General features: G+C 37.9%; 1 protein-coding gene across 4 annotated transcripts in view; it reads left to right on the top strand.

Moving 5' to 3' along the window:
• Positions 1-14,757, top strand: part of LOC109913401 (AP-3 complex subunit sigma-1) — an 80,654-nt gene extending 65,897 nt beyond the window's left edge. For 3 of the 4 annotated variants that reach the window (XM_048595008.1, XM_048595007.1, XM_048595006.1), the window contains 2 exons: positions 921-1,092; positions 13,366-13,478. In XM_048595008.1, the coding sequence (XP_048450965.1) occupies positions 921-1,082 (162 nt within the window). In that variant the 3' untranslated portion in view covers positions 1,083-1,092; positions 13,366-13,478. Of the gene's footprint in view, positions 1-920; positions 1,093-13,365 lie in introns of all 4 variants that reach the window. The other variant, XM_020512897.2, reaches the window with a different exon arrangement.
• Positions 14,758-17,699: the final 2,942 nt, after the last annotated feature.

Raw genomic sequence — 17,699 nt, 5'->3', positions numbered from 1 at the left:
CTCCAGGAATTCCTCCTGTACAACACTGTTAATGATTTGATTTACCCAATCTACACATAGATTAAAGTTGCCAATAATTACAGCTGTATCTTTATTGATTGTGTCTCCAATTTTCTGTTTAATGCCTTCCCCAACATTATAATTATGGTTTAGAGATCTTTTCCCATCCCTATTCTTGTTTTCTGCCCTTTGGTATTTCTAAGCTGTATCCGTAATGACGTCACTTCACTGAAGCTAATATTCTTCCTCACTATTGCTTTGATATTCTTTTGAGCCAGCAATACTACCCCACCTCCTTTTCTACTTTTTCCTTCCTGAAAACTGAATACCCCCAGATAAAACCATAAGACATAGGAGCAGAATTAAACCACTTGGCCCAACAAATCTGCTCGGCCATTCGATCGTGGCTGATGTGTTTGTTAACCCCATGTTCAGTTCCCATCCTTTGTCACTCTTCAGCCATGTCTCCATAATCCCATTTATATCATATCTGTTTATTCCTACTTGCATAACTAATTCATCCACTTTTACAGTAAATGTTCTGTGGATTAAAACAAGTGGCCTTAAAGGCTGGTCTTTTTAACACTCTAAGTCCCATTCACATTGTAGCCTGTTTGATTCTATTTAGGGTAAAGAGCCACGGTCCGTTGCGATACATCCAAGGATGCCGAGGGAAGTGAGTGTGGAAATTGCAAAGGAACTAACCATAATTTTTCTGACATGTTTAGACTTGGTTAATTGTGCCAGAAGACTGCACAATTGTACATTTTACATCAAGCACAAAACAATGTGGCATCAGAGTTGGACTCCTGAGCCAAGCTTGTCTGCTCCAACCACTTTTTTTTTTCTTCTTTTGTCTCTCTTTTATTGTTTTTTTTTTTTCTGTCTATATCTTTACTTAACACTTGTCCTGAGCTCAGACGGCATCAACAGCAGCAAGAGCCCACCGTGGAATTCGAGCAGGCCCAGCACAGAGGAGAGTGGGCCCAGTGTGTGGACCTCGAGTGAGCCCTTACCTACTTTTCCAGGGCCAGCACAGAACCTGGCATTGGAATCGGTGGCTGTTACATCGACGGAGGTGACATGATCGAGGTAGGCCCAGTGGTGAAAGATGGTGCCTGAGGATTGGCGACTTCGTTGTTGTTTGGGTCTGACGCTGGCGGCAGTAGAAGGGCATCACAATGACATTGAGGTGGGCCCAGTGGTAAGGGATGTAACTCCAACGTTGGTTGGTCTGGTGCAGGCAGTGGCAGAGTAGCACTGGCCCAACATTGAAAGATGGCACCTGAGGATCAGTGACTTCGTTGGTTGGGTACAGTGTAGATGGTGGTAAAGTAGTGGAGGAGGGATGGTGGCACAGGCATCATTGATAAGCTGGCTCAGGATTGATGGACTGTATTTAAGCTATATCTTTTATTGCCCGTATTCTTAAATTGTTGAAAAATGGCGCCTAATCATGGTGACAAATGAAAACTTTTCACCGTACTTTGTATTCTTACTGTAAAGTATACATGACAATAAAAATCATTCATCATATCTTTAAAAAGACAGGATCCTTTGAACTCCATCTCTGGGTGGCTTAGGTATGAGAAACAAAAACCAATGTCATTTCAAAAGTGATAGGAATCAGCTTTCTGGATATAAAATGCAGTTCCCCATTGCCATCAAAAGAACAATTTATATTTTTTTTCCTAGCATCCTCCCTTTCCCTCTCACTTCGCTCAGTGGCCTCCCAATTTTCCCTCCGCCTTCTCTTCTTGCTCAGGCAAAAAGGAGGCTGGCTTCCAGTGGAGGTTTTCCCTATCTCCACCCTGCTCCCTCTACAGGACCAACCATTGCCCTCCACCTTGGAATCCTCCTCCTTCACTGACGCACATACATGACTGCATTGTGCACAGAACAACCAGGTGATGTCACTGGCCATGTCTACACATGTGTAGCAGTCACGTTGCACAATGGACAATCTGTACTGTTCAGAAAAGCGTATAAAGTTATGCTTAACATCTACAAGCCCGTGAGTTTAACCTGTGGTGGGGAACTTCCTAGAAATGATCATTTGGGACATAACTAATAAGTGGTTGAGCAGATGTGTCTTAATGAAATAAAGCGAGCACAGGTTTGCTAACTAACTTGTTGAACATTTTGAAGTACTAAAGTAGATTGAGTGTAATGCTGTTAATGTGGTGTACATGGATCAATAGTAGGCATTTTTAGAAGTATTGTACAACAGATTTTTGGGCATAATTATATTTCATGGACTAAAAGGGGTAGTAATAACATGGATACAAAATTGCTGATAACAGGCAACAGGCTGGACGAAGATTTTTAATAGAATTTGTGTGGTTGGTGATAGGAACCTTACTTTACCTGATATATATTAATGACTTAGACTGTGATATTGCAGGGCACAATTTCAAAGTTTGCAGTTGATACAAAACTAAGAAGTGTTGTGAGCTGTGAGGAGGATGGTGTAGAACTTTAAAAGGATAGAAACAAGTTATTTGAAGAACAGACCACTGAGATTTAATACAGAAGAGTGTGAAGTGATTCATTTAAGTACGAGGGACCTGGAAGTGGATGCATAAATCTTTGAAGGTGGCAGGACAGGTTGAAAGAATGGTTAATAAAATATGCAGCATTCTAGACTTTATTATTGGGGTTTTAGAGGGCAGAAACAGGATATAATGTCAAATTTGATTAGAATATTTGTTCAGCCTCAACTGCAGTGTTGCATCCTATTCTGGGTGCCACAGTTTGGCATTAATATGAAAATATTGAGAATAGTGCATGAAATAATACATGATAATGATCCCAGAGTTAAGGGATCATTACATAGATAAATTAGAGAAGTTGGGGCTTTTTTTTTGGAGAAGAGGATGTTGTGAGGAGATCTGATAAAGGTATTCAAAATCATGAAGGCATCTAGACAATATAGATAGGGATAAACCTCCTATTTGAGGAAGGATTAAGGACGGGAGGGCACAGATTTAATGCAATTGTCAAAAAAGAATGCTGACATGAAGAAAACGTTTTTCTTGATGTATGGTTAGGATCTGTAATGGACGACCTGAGAGTGTGGGGAAGAGATTCAAATGAGGCACTTGAGCAAATTGGAGTGTTATCTATTTTAAAAACAATGTACAAGGCTACATGAAGAAGGTAAAGGAGTGGCACTAGATAAATTGCTCCTGTAGAAACAAAATCAGAAATTGTTGGAAAAACTCAGCAGGTCTGGCAACATCTGTGGAGAGAAAGCACAGTTAACGTTTGTAGTCCAGTGACCCTTTTTTATAATGTTTCTGAAGAGTTAATTCAGAAAAAAAAACAGGCTGAGTGGCCTCTTCTGTGCTGTAACAATTTTGGGATCCTGTGATATTCCAGTATAGAGATAAAAATGGGGAGCTCAAAATTTTAATATATCCTTATTTTTCGTTTGTGTAATTTTAAACAGAAGTTGCTGGAAAAGCTCAGCAGGTCTGGCAGCATCTGTGAAGAAAAGATTCCTCAGACCTGCTGAGCTTTTCCAGCAACTTCTGTTTTTGTTCCTGATTTACAGCATCCGCAGTTCTTTCAGTTTTTAACAGGTTTTAAACCAAGCTATGTACCTGATCAAATTTTTTTTTCCCCTAAAAATCAAAAGGGGAGCAAAAGATGCTGTAAATCTGAAACAGAAACAAGTAGCTTGAAACTCTCGGAAGATCAGTTTGGAGAGCACAGAAGGATAATTTTGCCTTTATCCAAAATGCTACAGGAAACCTATAGGAGAAAGTTCCTATAAAGATAATTGTATACAAAATGAAGAATTGGAAGGGTTGTAGAAATGAAGATATAAATATAGTATTCAGCAGTCTTTCTTTCCTCAAATTCAAGTTGTATTTATTGTAGGTACTGTGCTGTAGTGTGTATCATGTAGAGCAGTGCATGACCGGTCAAAGTTTCCAGCCTTGCTCTGTATTACTTAAGACTACATGTGAGATATTGTAATGATGAACGTCTTTTTTGTTTGTTGATGTACCCTGGTTGCTGCTGTCACAAGGGAACAAACGGATGTCCTGAAGCATGGAGAATTAATTGAATTATTCAGACTAGTTCAATGTCCATGACTATTAAGTTCTAGAGCATATTTGTTTTTAAAAGCAGTTTTCCCATGACCATGAAGGAAGTGTTTTGGATCTTTAGTGAAAGACAAATTAAACATGGAAATTTTGTACACTATTGCATTACCATGCTGCCTCCCAAATAGTTCAGATCATCTCCGAGTTGAAATTCTTGGCCTAGGAAAAGGGTATGTGGAACAATTTCATTTGTTTAAATTATGGAGACAGTATAAAGTAGAACTGGAGAGGATAGTCACAAGGTTAGTTCTGTTATTTGAGAGATCTTTGGGAAGCTCTTGTATGACATCTCTGCATTTCATATGTTCTCTATAAACTGGATTCTACAAGATTTTAAATGGCTGATTTAAAAGTTTTGTTTTATAACTAATGTACTTGGTCTGAATTTTTAAGTTGTAGCTTAACTTTGTTTAAAAATCATTAGCCTGTAAGCAAGCTGAGTTACTACCCCGCAGAGCTTTTTGAACTTCATTCTGTTACATTGCATTCCATCTCATAAAGAGAAGCTCTTATTTTAATAGGATACTTTGGGAAAATCAATAAGATATTGTAACCATGAATCATTCTTGCTTGATGTCTCACTTCTTTTGATCACAAAATTACTCTCTTTTTTGACTTGATACAGATATTTGCTGTGATTAACAGTTATATCAACTTCCATGGCCGCTTCTGCTAAATGAATTGGGAGCTGCATGTTTGTAAAATGCATTCATGCAACAAATTCATTGCCAAGCAAAGTCAAAAACCACTTGGTAAATCATCTGCTAGGAACCGGTCTTGCCTGAAGTGAAGTAAAATGAGACTTGCCTTCTCTAGTTCAGCACCTAATGCCAATTTAAGATTATATTTACATTGCAATAGCGGGGTTCAAGCAAAGCTATAAGCTCTGGATCTGAGCAAGAGACATGTATACATCCTTAGAAATGTGTAAGAAACCTGTATTGTATCTTTCACGCCCTTGGAATATCCCAAACAATGATTAGCAATTAACAATGTTTTGAAATGCTGTCATTGCTGTTATAGAGTCAGAGTTATGCAACATGGAAACAGACCCGTTGGTCCAACTAGTCCATGCCGACCATGTTCTCAAACAAAACTTGTTCCACCTGCCTGCATTTGGCCCATATCTCTCCAATCATTTTCTAGTCATGTACTTATCCAAATGCCTTTTGTAGCTGTACCTGCCTCGAACAATTCCTCTGGCAGTTCATTTCACACACTAACCATTCTCTGTGTAAGAAGGTTGCCCCTCATGTCGTTCTTAAATCTTTCTCATTTCATTTTAAAAATATGCCCCCTAGTTTTAAACTCCCCCACCTTAGGGAAAAGACCTTTGCTATTCACTTTACCTATGACCCTCATGGTCTATAAACCTCTGTAAGGTCATCCTTCAGCCTCCTTTGCTCCTGTGAAAAAAAGTTCCAGCCTATTTTTATAACTCAAACCCTTCATTCCTGGCAACATCCTGGTAAATCTTTTCTGAATCCTCTCCAGTTTAACAATATCCTTCCTACAACAGGGTGACCAGAACTGCACACAATATCCAGAAGAGAGCTCACCAATGTCCTGTACAACCTCAACATGACATCCCAACTGCTATACTCAAAAGTTCTGAACAATGAAGGCAAATGAGCTGGACGACTTCTTAACCACCCTGTCTACCTGTTGGACAAATTTCAAAGAATTATGTGCCTAAACCCCTAGGTGTCTCTGTTTTATAACACTACCCAGGGTTCCTACCATTAATTGTACAAATCCTGCCCTTGTTTGTTTGACTAAAATGCAATACCTCCGATTTATCCAAATTGAACTCCACCTGCCAGTCCTCAGCCCATTGACCCAATCGATCAAGATCTCTTTTGTAATCTTCGACAACTTTCTTCACTGTTGACAATACCACCAATTTCGGTGTCATCCGCAAACTTACTAACCATGCCTCCTATATTCGTATCCAAATCATTTATATAAATGACCAACAAAAGTGGACCCAGTGACAATTTAGGAAAGATGGTAGCCAATTTGCATGCAACCACTTCCCATTAACAGTGGTGAGATGGTCAGTTTGTCTTTAATGCTAGTGGTTAAGTGATGGATGAGATGTCAGATAACAGGAAAAGAAACAGTATCCTGTTCTTCAAAAAGTGTTATATATTTGCCATTGCCTAAACAGAGTAACATTTAAAGTATGGCATAGAAATACAGCATGGAAATAATCCACAATTGAGTTTATGCACCACGCAAACAGTAGCACTGAGCCTGTATTGCTGCCATGTACCTATCTAGCTTATTCTTAAATGTTGATATGATCTCTGCTTCAACAGTATCTTTTCAGAGAACATATACTGCTTTTGATTCACTGTGAAGGCCGTGTTCTAGTTATGGACTGTTAAGTGGCTCATGGTAAATTCTGTCTTCTGCAGGAGCTGCATAGACAACGTACTGTTCTTTTAATGGCCTTAATTGACATTAAACTTCTATGTATGAATTATTTAATTTCTCTATATGGAAAAATGCTCCTCATAATTTTACTTGGCAAGAGGAAAGGAAATGACGTCTGTTCAGTGATTTACTTGTCCACTCATTGTTGAAATGAGCTGATAGTTCCCTCATAGAAAAGCTACATACCTAAGGATGCACCAAGGGTGGTGTAGGGAAATGGTGAGGAAGGAAATGGAAAAAGGAATTGATTGGAACAAGACAAAAAGCACATGTACTTGGCTAAATTAGCTGCATACAAACTTTAAATTTTGCTGTCTAGACGACTCCAAACAACCTAAGCTGCCAACAGAAACCTACCCATGCAATGTGTCATTTGGTCTCCATGCCCATCTGACAAAACTCTGCCTTATTTTGTTAGTATACTGGGACTGATCAATAATTCTACTTCATTCTTTTCTGCAAGGTTGCTTGCAGCAGTGTCCAGGGAAACAGTGACCTTAGTTGTAGCATCATGATGTTCAATTCCACTACCATAACTTCAGTACTTCATAAATGCACACTGGTTGTTATAGTCAGCTTTAACATGTGAAGCATCAGGATCCATTGGTGCAGCCAGTTTAAAAGAAGATCAACTGCTTTATCGGCATATAAATACAGGTGAGTGCTGCATTCATAGGCTGCGTTCTTAAGACTTGAGGTTTGATTTGAAAGGAAGAATCATTCATTAAAACATCATAGTAATATTTTATAACCTATACTTTCAACGTTTGGGGAGTCACTGGGCAAGCACACCAATTCTTCCAATTGGTGATTAGGTCATGGGGCTAGTTTTATAAATTGACCAGAATATTCTGAAATTTCTTTTGATTGGAATGAGATCAAGCGTTGTTGTTGTTGCTGGTAAGAAGTTTGCAATAGCCATGCATTATGTGAATGTAATAACTGAAGTAGCATGCTTCTGAATGGTTATTTAAATGTTTCTAATAAAGGTAACAGAATTGTGTAGAAAATAGATCACTTTAAATTCTGGAGCCATTGGAGGGAAATGGGAGATGAGAAATGGTAATTTGGACTCTCTTCTGGTGTATCTTTATAATTATCTCCACTCCAGTCACTCATCCAGCATTTTATAAATATGCCTATATACTCTCCAGTGACTTGTTCTTCTACTGCAGACCGTAGACGTAGATGGACATTCTAAACGTAAAACGTATATACAGTCAAGATATAAATTACACAGAATTCAGACCCTTCTTGCATATGCAGGTGATGAATGGAGTTGAAATGTGTCCAGAACATTCCTTAATGATTGTCGGTAAATGCATTATACGACCCAGGAAAGTGCCAGGTTTGTGCTGTTAGCTTTCTTCTAAATGGATCCTAAAATTGGCTCCAGCAACTCAGGACCAGGACAGGATAAAGAAAAATCATCAAATTTATCACTGATTGTTGCTATTCAGAAAACTTGAAAGGAAGGTGTTCACGTGGACATCAGGGAGTAGTGTTAAATTTATTCTGGATGAATAATCAACTGGCACTTTCTGGGTAACCATCAGAAAAAGCATTATTTCTTGGATGAGGTACTGGGACAGGTGATACCATAGCCCATCATAGGTTAAATGTCTCCAGGAGTTAAATAAGGATTAAAAACAAGTCTTGGGTTGTGGTTGAGTAATTCCTTTTCCATGATTTGTGTTTAACAAAATATACATTTTGTCCCCTCAGTGGTTTTGAAATCATTTTTCACTCTCCAAAACTTGTGATCATTCTAGCCATTTCCATTCTTCTCTCTTACAGACTTTTATCTTTCAGTCTCCCAGACTGGACAGATAGATACTGTTACTATAATCTCTCAGGTACTGCAGCCTTTAAATTGCCCACCATGATTCCTTTTCTTGTTGTTCACAACTTGGAAGCAAAATGATGTCATCAGAGTAATGGGCTACTTGTGGGGGAACCATGGGAAGACAGCTTCTTATATTCCCCTTGATAGGGAAGTTTTGTCTTAGATGCTAAATTGTTAAGATTATCTTAATTCTTCCTATAGGTTTCTCCTCATTTTGTTCACCTACTTGCAGACTTCATTTTGTTTTCTCTTTGCATGCATAAGATATAGCCTGTAGATCCATTCATTACCTCACCATCGTTTTCTTAAGAAAATTAGAAGGGATTGGTTTAACTTGCAGGCATCATAAAAGAAAATGCTTTCATAATTTTGACTAAAAGCAATTAAGCTGGAAAAACATTGCATCTTAAATTCTGATACAAGGCTGTCTATCTAAAACCTGCTTGCCACCTTTCCAGAATAATAAGAATTTCTTCCTTTTTAATTTTTATTTTCTTTTAATCAGTTTGAATCCATCTGTTTTTTTACACATAATTTATAGATTTTCTTCAGTCCACTGTCATCTGAATTTCCATGAGTAATTTTGTTACTTAATTTTGTTTACATTTAATTCCCTCATAAATTTCATAATGTCACCATTTAGTATGTGTTCTCTATGCAGTCAATTTAATGCAATTATATTGTTTTAATTTGTGACATGTGGCTTGATTTGCAAAAAGATCATTTGATAATCGTAGCAAAGTAATTCCATCAACTCTATGTACTACTCACATCTGGTGTGTTCTTTAACTTTGAATTTAACATGTTTCTAAATGAATTTTCAATATATTTTCATTTCCTGTGAGTAAAGCATTGGTTCTATGTATTGCTTGTGATGGCATTTAATGAACTCTTAACAAATGAGTTACTAGAATGTGTTAAAGCTGTTGCTGATTCTGTGCTTGAACACTGCATGAGCTTGGCCAGTTTCTGGTGCATGATTTTAAAAATGTTTTTAGAATAAATAACTATGAAGCAAGGTGTTTTGTGAGGAAACCTTTATGGTTTTCTCTGTGCATAGTGAGAAGTTGCTCAACTGTGTCTTCTCAGAATGATGTTCAAATTGGGAAACGAGGTTATTTTGTTTTGCTTTCCTTGTTTTTTTTTGTCAAATGGTAGGATTTCTTCCAAGGTAGACTTGAAACACTAACCCAAAAGAGCATCTGCAGTAAAAGTAAAAAAAAAAGCTGTGAAAGTCTATCACCATCTGAAAAATGGAACAGTGGTTAATATTCTGAATTATGCCCTTTGTCATGATTTTTGTCAAGTGAATTAATGCATCTCCAAAGGTGATACTTGTACCCACTTAACCATATTTTACAAGTGATTTGAGAGATGACTGGTTTAATATCATTATTTGTTCCTTTATTTTAAATCATAATATCTGTTTCCATCAGTGAACACATTGGGCCAAATTTTCCAAAGAGAGGCAGTCTCGTGCAGATTGCCATCCTGCTCCCTTTTTACAGAAGGAGGGAACTCTGCATTTCTGAGACAAAATTCCAATCAAGGCTACTTCACAAATGTGGAGCTATGCATTCATTACAACAATGTAGAACTGTTGTGGAGGGAGGCAAACCGCACTCCCCCTTTTTTTTTTTTTTTTTTTTTTTTTGCAACTGTCATATTCTGGCACTTAATAGTCCAGCCAGCCACTTCAATTGCTATCAAATGTTATGTTAGGTAATTGTGATGTTAGGGTGCTGGCAGGTTAGGGTCGGGAAGTAGGATGCCAGATCAGTATGGGACTGATAATAATGCAGTGTTTAGGGTAAATCAGGATGGCTGAGGTCTATCAGGTGTGGGAAAGTTAAGTGTCTGGTCCGGGAATTAGGGTTTGTGGGAAAAGTGGGTTTATTGGTGGCAGGAAGGGGAGAAGTGTGTCTAGCAGTAGGAGGAGGGAGACGGAGTGTGTCCATGGAACGGTGGATCTGGGTGCAGAGGAGGAGAAGAAGGGGTGGTCACTTCTGGAGTATGGGAAGAAGGCTGGGGTAAAGCTTGAGTCCAGGAATGGGGGAAGGACAATCAGATGTGAAGTGAGGGTGTTTGGGTTTGGGGTAACAGTATGCCTCAATAATGAGGGAAGAGAGGTTAGGTGGCAGAGTGGCCGGGGGAAGGGAGTTTCAGATTTTTTTTCATTCGTTCATGGGAAGAGGGTGTCGCTGGCTCGACCAACATTTATTGCTGATCCCTAATTGCCCAGAGGGCAGTTCAGAGTCAACTACATTGCTGTGGGTCTGCAGTCACATGTAGGCCAGACCAGGTAAGGATGGCAGTTTCCTTCCCTAAAGGACATTAGTGAACCATATGGGCTTTCCAGCGATCGAGAATGGGCATCATTAGACTCTTAATTCCAGATTACTTTTCATTGAATTCAAATTCCACTATCTGTTGTGGCGGAATTTGAACCTAGATCCTCAGAACATTATCTAGGTCTCTGGATTAAAAGTCCAGCAATAATACCACTAGGCCATTGCCTCCCTTTTGATGTGATCAGGAGTTGGGTAATTGGCTACGAAACAGGGGAGCGGCTACAGGGTCAAGAACTGGGAAGGATGGCCAGGTGTGGAGCAGGGGAAAGGTGGAAGTGAAAGGGGCCACAGGCTCCTTGGAGGTGTCGGGTCAGGATCTCGGCTTGAGTGTAGTCTGCAGAAGGTGTATTTGAGGGTGTGAGGTAAGTATAAGGTCAACTTAAGAGTTATTTGGAGGTTAGACTGTGTATTTAAATGTGTAACTTTTCTGAGCAACTATTTACTTAAGTTCGTCAGAACCATCTGAATTCTCAAGTTTAACTGGAGACTTTATAGGATTCCAGGCATAGAGGAATTGCCCAGTGGAATCTTCAATTTCCCAGGCAATTCCTTTGGAGTTTGCAATGATTCTGCAGGGCCCCCAAGTTCAACTCCCCTTCTGTGCTGGAATAACAACTGCCTGGCCACTGCACAATCGTGACCTATGTTGAAATTTCAAATCCTGTTAAACGATAGTTAGGTTAAAGTCCTCTGGGTATAATTTTATTCATAATTTTGAAGTTTTATTTGAAGTTGTGATAAATTGAGGAAAGCACAACAAAAATGGTCTTCATTGGGATTTGCTTAAAAACGGTATTGTGAAATCCTGTTTCTACTGAAACAAAGTAATGAATAGCCCAGGAATATTTCCTTTCTCATATGATCATACCTATTGTATATTTGCTAGCCTAGTGAGTTTTGGCCATCTCTGATATATTGTAGAGACAAATTGCTGCTATGGATGTATTAAATTCAATGTTTTCTCTGCTAACCAATGGTAAAGATCAGTAAAATTCACTTGATATTGTTGTAACAGTGTAGTGGAGTGGGTTTCCATGACATCCAACTGTAAAATAATGTAAAGACAACAAATATCTATTTACATTATTTCTCTACTTCCAGTAGTCTTGCAATAAATGGTAGGAAAAGACTGGAAAAGCCCTTGTAGTAATTGCTACCAAGGGTGTTCAAAACTGATTCTTAAGCTGCCCCCCAAAAATATCCATTCACATCTTAATACAAGTGGCAGTTTCTTAGCGGGGTCAAAAAATAGCACCAAGTAAGATCCAAAAGCACTTTGTACATTTTTCTATAGATTTTAGGTTTAGCTCAGTGATGCAGTTGACTTCCTGGGTCATAAGCCTCATTTCAGAACTTGAGTCCTTAATCTATGATGACAGTTCAGAGTCACACTGTGATAGTACTGCACTCTGAGAAGCTGTCTTTCAGACGAGATACAAAACTGTATTTCCATTTGGTCTCTATGAATGTAAAAGATACCAAAAGACTACTCTGAATAACGGGGAATTTTTAACTAGTGTCCTGGTCAAAATTTATCCCTCAATAAATACCTCTAAAATGAATTATGGTGTCATTTGCTATTCTTCAAGGGACCTCGCTTTATGAAAATTGCCTGCTCTGATTTCTTGTATTAAATCAGTTTTAAAAAATAATAAATTAGCTATAATGAGTTTCAGGATGTCGAGGTCATGAAAGGTGCTATTATAGTACAGGTGCATTCTTGTGGTGCATATATTGTGGTTTAAAATAATTTTCCATTTCCAGAATAGTCAGTAATGATGAATTAAGTAATAAATTATAGATTCATACAACACAAGGAGACTCCATTTCAGCAGTAATGCTTGTACCAGCTCTTTGATAGAATTACAAATTGGCTGTACTCCCATCTCTTTCTATATGATCTTGCAAACTTCTGTTTTAGAAACTCAATTTCCTTTTGCAAGTTGCCGTTGAATTTGCTGCCACCAACCTTTCATGCTATGTATTCCAGATCGTAATTTAAATACAAACGATTTTTCCATTATTTGCAAAGGTACACAATCATAATAGATTCATCATATAGATCAGAATAAGTATGGAATAAAGTGTTTCAGCTCTTTTAAGTCTGTTACATGGATGTCATCCTTGTCCATATTAAAACTACTACAAAACAAAATATTAACAGTTCCTATTTTGTACAAAAATAATGAGATCCTATGCTTTCACCTTAAAACAATGCAAAATCAAGACTTCTTCAGTTCCTTGTCTTTGAAATATTCCTGGGCTAGTGAGTGAATTACATTTTAAACTTTGCATTCAGTGCAGTAGCTGTGAATTGGTTTATTGTAATTTGGATAGTTCAGGTGTCTGGGGCATGGTTTCGAATTTGTCAAAAAAGAAATTGAGTTCACTTCTTAAGAACATTTGTGATCATTTCAGAAGCTGGGAGAGGAAACATTTCCACTGTTTGCTCTTGAAACTGATAATATGCTTTAAGGATGCATAATTCTGAAAAAAATGAACGTGAATACTGTCTTTAAATTTTTAATCAATGGAATCAATTACTGAATTTCGGTTATGCACTTGAGTACTCATCTACTAATGACTTTTTTTTTCAAATGTCCCCCTTATATAGGCTGGTCTGGCAGGAGCTCCAGCCAGAGCTGTATCAGCAGTAAAGAATATGAATCTGCCTGAAATGCCTCGAAATATTAACATCGGAGATATCAGCATAAAAGTGCCAAATCTGCCCTCATTTAAATAGATAAGCATATTCAGCTTCCAGTTTGGAATACTTTCAAAAAAGGTTTACCATGTCTACCAAATAAAAATATGTAATTAGTATTGAAAGGTATGTTGAGAAATTTTATTGAGTTGCACCAGTGAAACAAAAAAAAATTTGTGCTTGAGATTTGTTTTAAAACTGATGAGTTTCCTTTGTAGTATCACATTTACATCTACATTCCGGTGCTCTATGAAGTGACTTTTATTGTGTGCTGGCTGCTATTTAAGATAACTTAACTTATTTAAGATGATAGTGACTTCATACATTCAATGCTATCAGACTATTCTTTGTATATCTGGATTCCGTGTAAGCAGTAAAACAAACACACTGACTTTTTTTTGGGATATTTGTATTTATTTAGAAGTCTGTTGAATAGTGGAGCCAAAGGAATCTTGTATGATAAGTTTTTCAGTTGCAGTGTTATGATAGCATAAGAATAAATGGAATGTGTTTCTATCAGAACTTAAGATTGCCATCCTTTCCAGTCCAGAGCTTGTTGCAGAATCCAGCTTCAACAGGAAGTCAGTTATAATAATTTGCTAACTGTATATTCATGATAATGTTTGTATTTATTGTTAATGTCAATAGACTTGGACAAGTTTTAAGGCAGAAATCATTGTGGAATTTGGCATTAGATGTAAAAAAAATTCTCATCAGAATTTTTTTTATAATAAAGTAATATTTTGCCATGCCTGGGAAGGAAAGGATAAAAGCCATCTTATTACAAATAAATACTGGTTTATGACCAACACATGCATGTTTATTGTTGTATGTTTGACCTGTAGGTGGCGTTTATTTTTTTATAATGAAAATGCTAGTACATTGAGCACAATGTTTACCCTATGCATTACTTGTACAAAGACTGAACAATTGTGAAATATTCACTGTTTAGAAGTAAAACATGTATTTGTGTCTGGCAGATTACTTGAAATTAATGGGAAAACATTTACAAATTATTGGTAGTTAAGTGAGAAAGAAATTAACAATACTTATTGAATTAAAATGGAAAGATTTGAGTGAGATTTTCAAAGGTGAAATTTGCAGGGTGTGGTTATGTTGGCAATAATACGGCTTGTAATGATTTGCAGATCCTCATATTTGCAACCCAGGAAAAGCATTTCAGTTCATTTTAAATTTAGTTACAGTAGAATACAACTAAGTAGTGAATAACTTCATATTGTGCAATATAGCTTGTAACTGTATCATTTTTGTTACATCGTTAATAAAGTTGTAGATACTTTTGCTTGATGGTTTGTAGTCTCATGTCAGTGGCATCTTCTTTGCACAACATCTGGGGAATTGCAAAAATAAAATACTGCTGATGTTGGAAATCTGAAATGGAAACATAAATTCTGGAGCTGTTCAACATATTTGGCAGTATTACCAGTTTACAGAGATAATAAGAACCGCCGAATTGCCTAATTTTCTTCCAAAATAATTTAGAAAATATTGTCCAGATCTTCAGGCCTCTTGATAGTTGGAGACAGGATAAAACAGAAAGATGTATGTCAGGACCTCTCAAGTCTCTAATGCATTGACAATGTGGCAATTTCCTGGGAAGTTTGGAAGGACCCTCCGAAAATGTCCCCCAACTCTAAGACTTCAGAGGGTTCCTATTAACATAATCATAAGGCAGGAAATATTAGTGGAAATATTATATCCTGGCTAAGGATAAAATCGACCATCACTGCTGCCTCCACTCTAACTTTCCATTGGTTTCTCAATCACACTCACTGACCCAATACCCACCACTGTCAGCATCAGTCCTTTTGGACATATGACTCACCCTTTCCCCTGCCATGAACAATTGATCCATCCTATTCCCTCATCCACTTGGCTGCTACCTATTCCCTTCGCTTATCTTGCACTGTATACCCTCATTCACCTGCTACCCTAACCCTTCACAAATCTCGCACTCTTAATATTTATTAGTAGCTGTTAAAGTGGCTTTGGATCTTTAAGCATGGAATATGGCAGCTGTTGCCCTTAAAGGGATAGGGTTTCCATAACAATCCACCCCTGCTTGGTTTGCTGGCCTGCGTCAGATACCCCGCTGGAAAGATAACATCAATTTTTTTGTGATCTACATCAGAAATTGGGATTCTGATTCTTATAGGAAGATTTGGGCCTTGTACATTCATGCATGTGTACACATCCAGTGTGCCACATCACTGTCAGTATTAGTTTAATACCCAGTCTATTGGATCAGAACACAGCACAGGATATGATCCAAGAAATGCATCTGATGAATTTGAGTTTCAAATGTGATCATCTCAAACTAAGGGAAATATAAGCCATAACAAGTAGGTGTCTTCACGTAAAATCCAAAATTTTTTAACAGATTTGATGTTAAATAGAAAGAAATCCATCTACATTATTACCACAAAGTGATTGCCACGCGGCAATGAAAGAACAGCACGTACTCAAAAATTTGAAGGGGAGGGGTGCTAATGAAATGCAGATTGACATTCAGGAGCTTTCTAAAAGAAAAGGAAAAGGCTAAGTTCCAAGCTTTTGTGGCAGATAAAAAAGACCTAAGCTAGTTGAATGGCTGAATGCTCAGGGAAGAAATTTGTAAAAATCCAGTCAAACCTTTGGGAAAAAATCAACCTTACATCTCTAGCCAAAGCCAAACCATTGGATGCACCAACATGAATCTCAAAGCCTGAGGCAATAACCAGGTAAGCCTGTTAAATATCACTTAAAGTGTAAGAAATACTGAAGAAACAGATGAAAGACTAGTAGCTCAGCTGACCATGTTGCATTTGGAGCAGTGAGATTGTTATGTTATTGAGGCAGTTCGTCTCCAGGAGTTTTGAGTTAAGTAGTAACTGCCTGACTACAGCCCTTGAATTGGTCGAGGTGCACTTTGTGACAAGCGGGAGAGCAATGCAGTTAGAGCAATTGAGAACAGCAAACCACAAACCTCCCTCTCCCTTATCCTTGAGTTGAAAGATTTTAAAAACCCAAGAAACTTATAAGAGAGAATTCCAATACAAGAGAAGACCTAGGTTCACCTGATTAGCTATTGAATCAAAGAATCACCATTGCCTTAGAGACAGTACCATGTCATTGTGACTAAAATCAAAAATACCCATAATATTTGTGTCAAACCATCTTTCCTCTCCTCTATCCCTCTTCTATCCGCCTCCCACTCTCTCCCTATTTATTTCAGAACCCCCTTCCCCTCCCCCTTTTCTGATGAAGGGTCTAGGCCCGAAACGTCAGCCTCTCTGCTCCTATGATGCTGCTTGGCCTGCTGTGTTCATCCAGCTCTACACCTTGTTATCTCTTATTCATGAATGAGTCTTTTTAATCAATTTAAGGGATGTAGGCATCACTGGTTGTGACAAGTTGCTTTTGAGAAAGTGGTGATGAGCTACCTTTGTGAACCGCTGCAGTCTGTTTGATGCTGGTGGACCTTCAAGACTGTTAGGGAGGGAGTTCCAGGAATTTGACTCCGTGAAGAAACAAGAATATATTTCCAAGTCAGAACTGGAGGAAAACTTGCAAATCGTGGTGTTCTCGTGTATCTGCCGCTGTTTGGCTTCTAGATAATAGTAGTCATGGATTTGGGGTGTGCTCTCTAAGAACCCTTAGTGAATTTCAGCAGTGCACCTTGTAAATATTACACACTGCTGCTATGGAGTGTCAATGGTGGAGGGTCTAATGAACAATCGTTTGTTCCTCATCCACATTTCAATGAGGGTGCTTCAATTTCCTCATCAGAATCCCTTTGATCACCATTCCAGAACTCCTTCAGCTTCAGTGAGTCATCTGTTTTAATGTCCATAACTCTCGAGACCTGCTTCTGATAATTAATGAAGATAGTTAAATACATCTTTTGAATTATCAGTGATGTGGAGGTGCCGGTGTTGGACTGGGATGGACAAGGTCAGAAATCACACGACGCCAGGTTATAGTCCAACAGATTTATTTGAAAACACAAGCTTTCGGAGCTTCGTTCCTTCTTCAGGTATTAGTGAGAGAGGTAGTTTCAGATACAGAATTTATAAGTAAAAGATCAAAGGATCACGCCACTCATGATGTGTTAAATAAACCTAAGATGCTGTTAAATATTTAATCAGTTAGAAGGTTTTAATTGATTAATATGTACATTAATACATATTTACATATTAATGTACATATTAATCAATTAAAACCTTCTAACTGATTAAATATTT

Source organism: Rhincodon typus, chromosome 3 (genome assembly GCF_021869965.1).
Source record: "Rhincodon typus isolate 14 chromosome 3, sRhiTyp1.1, whole genome shotgun sequence".
Taxonomy (NCBI): Eukaryota; Metazoa; Chordata; class Chondrichthyes; order Orectolobiformes; family Rhincodontidae; genus Rhincodon; species Rhincodon typus.
This window is presented reverse-complemented; position numbering and strand designations above follow the sequence as displayed.